This window comes from Fusarium falciforme, chromosome 2 (genome assembly GCF_026873545.1).
Source record: "Fusarium falciforme chromosome 2, complete sequence".
In the NCBI taxonomy this organism is placed as follows: domain Eukaryota; kingdom Fungi; phylum Ascomycota; class Sordariomycetes; order Hypocreales; family Nectriaceae; genus Fusarium; species Fusarium falciforme.
The window spans coordinates 2687638-2690710 of NC_070545.1; the positions used below are offsets into that span (position 1 = coordinate 2687638).

The following is a 3073-nucleotide window of genomic DNA, read 5'->3' on the forward strand; positions in this document are numbered from 1 at the left end:
CTAGTCATGGACAACCAAAGGCTCCACATTCCAGATGCCCTCGGCATACTCATCAATGCAGCGGTCACTGCTGAAGAAGCCCATGCGGGCAACAGAAATGATCGACTTCTTGATCCACTCTTCCTGGTTCTTGTACGCCTCATCAACAAGGTGGTGCGTCTCGTTGTAACTGTGGAAGTCATCCGACACCAGGTAGTAATCACCATGGTCGCGCACAGCCGCGATCAGAGCACTAAAGTCGTGAACTGAGCCGAAGGTGCCCTTCTGGATCTCGGCGAATACCTTCTCCAGGTCAGGGTCAATGGTGTGCGAGCCATACTGGTGGGCGTGGCGAAGGTCCTCGACATCCTCCGCGAGGTTGCCGAACAGGAAGATGTTGTTCTCCCCAATCTCGCGAGTGATTTCGATCTATATCAAAGTTAGTCTACTATATTGAAATGGTCATGTTTTACTCACGTTGGCACCGTCGCAGGTACCGATGATAAGACCACCGTTGAGGACAAACTTCATGTTGCTGGTACCCGAAGCCCTGGATGACCTGTTAGCCGACTGTCTCTTGATGATGTGGAGTGTATGCTCCATGGTAACTTACTCAGTGCCAGCGGTGGAAATGTGCTCGCTCAGATCCGAGGCCGGAGTGATAATCTCGGCCTTGCTCACATTGTAGTCAGGCAGGAAGATGACCTTGAGGAGGTCGCCGATGTCACTGTCGTTGTTCACCACGGATCCGACGGCGTTGACCAGATGAATAATCTGCTTCGCCATCCAGTAGCCGGGAGCAGCCTTGCCTCCGAAGATGGAGACACGAGGAACAACCTTCTTTCGCTCCTCAGGAGACAGGGCCTTCAGAGTGAGGTATCGATGAATGACACCAAAGATGTTGAGCTGTTGGCGCTTGTACTCATGGATTCGCTTGACTTGCACGTCGAAAAGCGACGATGGATTCACAGTAACGCCGGTGGCGGTCTTGATGAGCTTAGCAAGTCGGACCTTGTTGGCGAACTTGATCTCGGACCACTCCTTGCGGAATTCCTTATCCTCAGCATACTTCTCGAGCTGGTTGAGAGTGGTCAGGTCCTTGAGGAAACCATTGCCGCCACACTTGGAGGCGATGAGCTCAGAGAGACGAGGGTTGGCCTGGTGGAGCCAGCGGCGAGGAGTGATACCGTTGGTCACGTTGGTGAACTTGTCAGGGCCATAGATCTCGACAAAGTCCTTGAAGATGGTGGTCTTGATGAGGTCTGAGTGCAGCTCAGCGACACCGTTGACCTTGTGAGATCCGACAATGGCGAGGTACGCCATCCGAACCATCTTAGGCTGGGACTCCTCGATGATGGACACACGGCGAAGGATGTCTCGGTCGTTGGGGAAGGCCTTCTCAACCTTCTGAAGGAAGAAGAGGTTGATGTCGTAAATAATCTGCAAGTGCCTTGGCAGAAGGTGCTGGAGCAGACCGACGGGCCACTTCTCAAGAGCTTCCGGCAGAACAGTGTGGTTGGTGTAGCCGAACTAGAGAATTGTTAGACTATGACAATCTAGCTCATATAACATTAGGACTTACAGTATTGGTCACAATCTCCCAGGCGAGATCCCACTCAAGGTGTTCGATATCGATGAGGATTCGCTGCAACTCAACAATGGCTAGTGTAGGGTGTGTGTCATTGAGCTGGATGGCCACCTGGTCAGGGAACTCCCTCCAGGGGCGCTTGGACTTCTTGAAGCGGCGAACAATGTCGTATAGAGAGGCGGCAACCCAGAAGTACTGCTGCTTCAAGCGAAGTTCCTTTCCTCGCTCGAGGTTGTCATTGGGGTACAGAACAGCACTGATAGTCTCAGCTCGCTGCTGATCCGCAACCGAGCTTTCGTAGTCACCGTTGTTGAACTTTTGGAAGTCAAACTCCCCGCCCGAGGCCTTGCTTGACCAAAGTCTTAGGTTGTTGGTGGTGGGTGTATCATAGCCGGGGATGGGGACATCGTAGGCGACGGCCTGGACAATCTCACCACCCTCCCAGATGGAGAGGGTCTTGCCATCCTCATCGGTAGTCTTTCTGACGTTGCCGAAGAATTGGATCTGAGAGCCTAGGTTAGCAACAGTTGCTTCATTTCATCCCATGTACTTACATCGACAGTCACGTCGTGTCGGGGGAATTCCCAGGGGTTAAAGTCGAGCCAGTAGTCAGGCACCTCGACTTGGTATCCGTCGATGATTTCCTGCTTGAAAATTCCATATCGATATCGAAGACCGTAGCCCCAGGCAGGGTAGTTGAGAGAGGCCAGACTGTCAAGGAAACAAGCGGCGAGTCGGCCGAGGCCACCGTTACCCAGCGCAGCGTCGTTTTCCTGGCTGATGATGTCCTCAATTCGGAAGCCAAGCTCGGCAAGACCGGCTACACGTTCATGTCAGCAAGCAGTCATGAGATTGAATCTATCCCTTCTTACCCTTGGCAGTGTCCTTCTGGCCCACGTTCAGCATGGCGTTGTCCAGGGCGCGGCCCATGAGGAACTCAAGACTGAAGTAGTAGACACGCTTGGAATCGCGGTATGTCTGACGCTGCTGAGTTCTGTTCCAATCAAGAATCAGGCGGTCACGGAAAGCCAGACTGGTGGCAGAGTAGGCAGCATGTTCGTCGCAGTTGAACATGGAACGGGCAAGGGTGGTCTCGACATGGCGGACAACCTCCTTCTCGAAGCCATCTTTACCAGTGAATCCACTCGACTGGTTGCGCTTCCATGCTTCGCGCTGGGGTTCGGGAATCGAAGCTATTCAGAAAGTGTAAGCGAGAGCCTAGAGCCGTACAGATTGAGGGAACAGAATGCTCGCGACAGAGAGAAGCAAGAGCCATTGGCACGGCACAATGGCACCAAAGCACCAGAAAAGGCTGAATTAATGAAATAGAGATAAAGACATACCTTCAAAGCTCTTGATCTCTCCAGGGCCAAACCCCGTCGCGGTTCGGGTGTGCTTGGGACGAGAGATGCCTGCGGGGCCAACGGCACCCTGGATGTCGACGATGGGGGCACCCATGGAGGGGCGCCTCTCACGGGTGGGCAATCGCTGCTGTTCGGAGGCCAT

At 53.5% G+C, this 3073-nt stretch overlaps 1 protein-coding gene across 1 annotated transcript; it reads right to left on the reverse strand.

The window, feature by feature from the left end:
• Positions 1 to 3073, reverse strand: NCS54_00277900 (Alpha-1,4 glucan phosphorylase; the record flags this gene model as incomplete). Its single annotated transcript, XM_053148370.1, has 7 exons — positions 1 to 408; positions 457 to 529; positions 593 to 1509; positions 1562 to 2071; positions 2122 to 2387; positions 2440 to 2760; positions 2911 to 3073. The coding sequence occupies 7 exons, from the start codon at positions 3071 to 3073 to the stop codon at positions 1 to 3; spliced, it is 2658 nt and encodes an 885-aa protein (XP_053004345.1).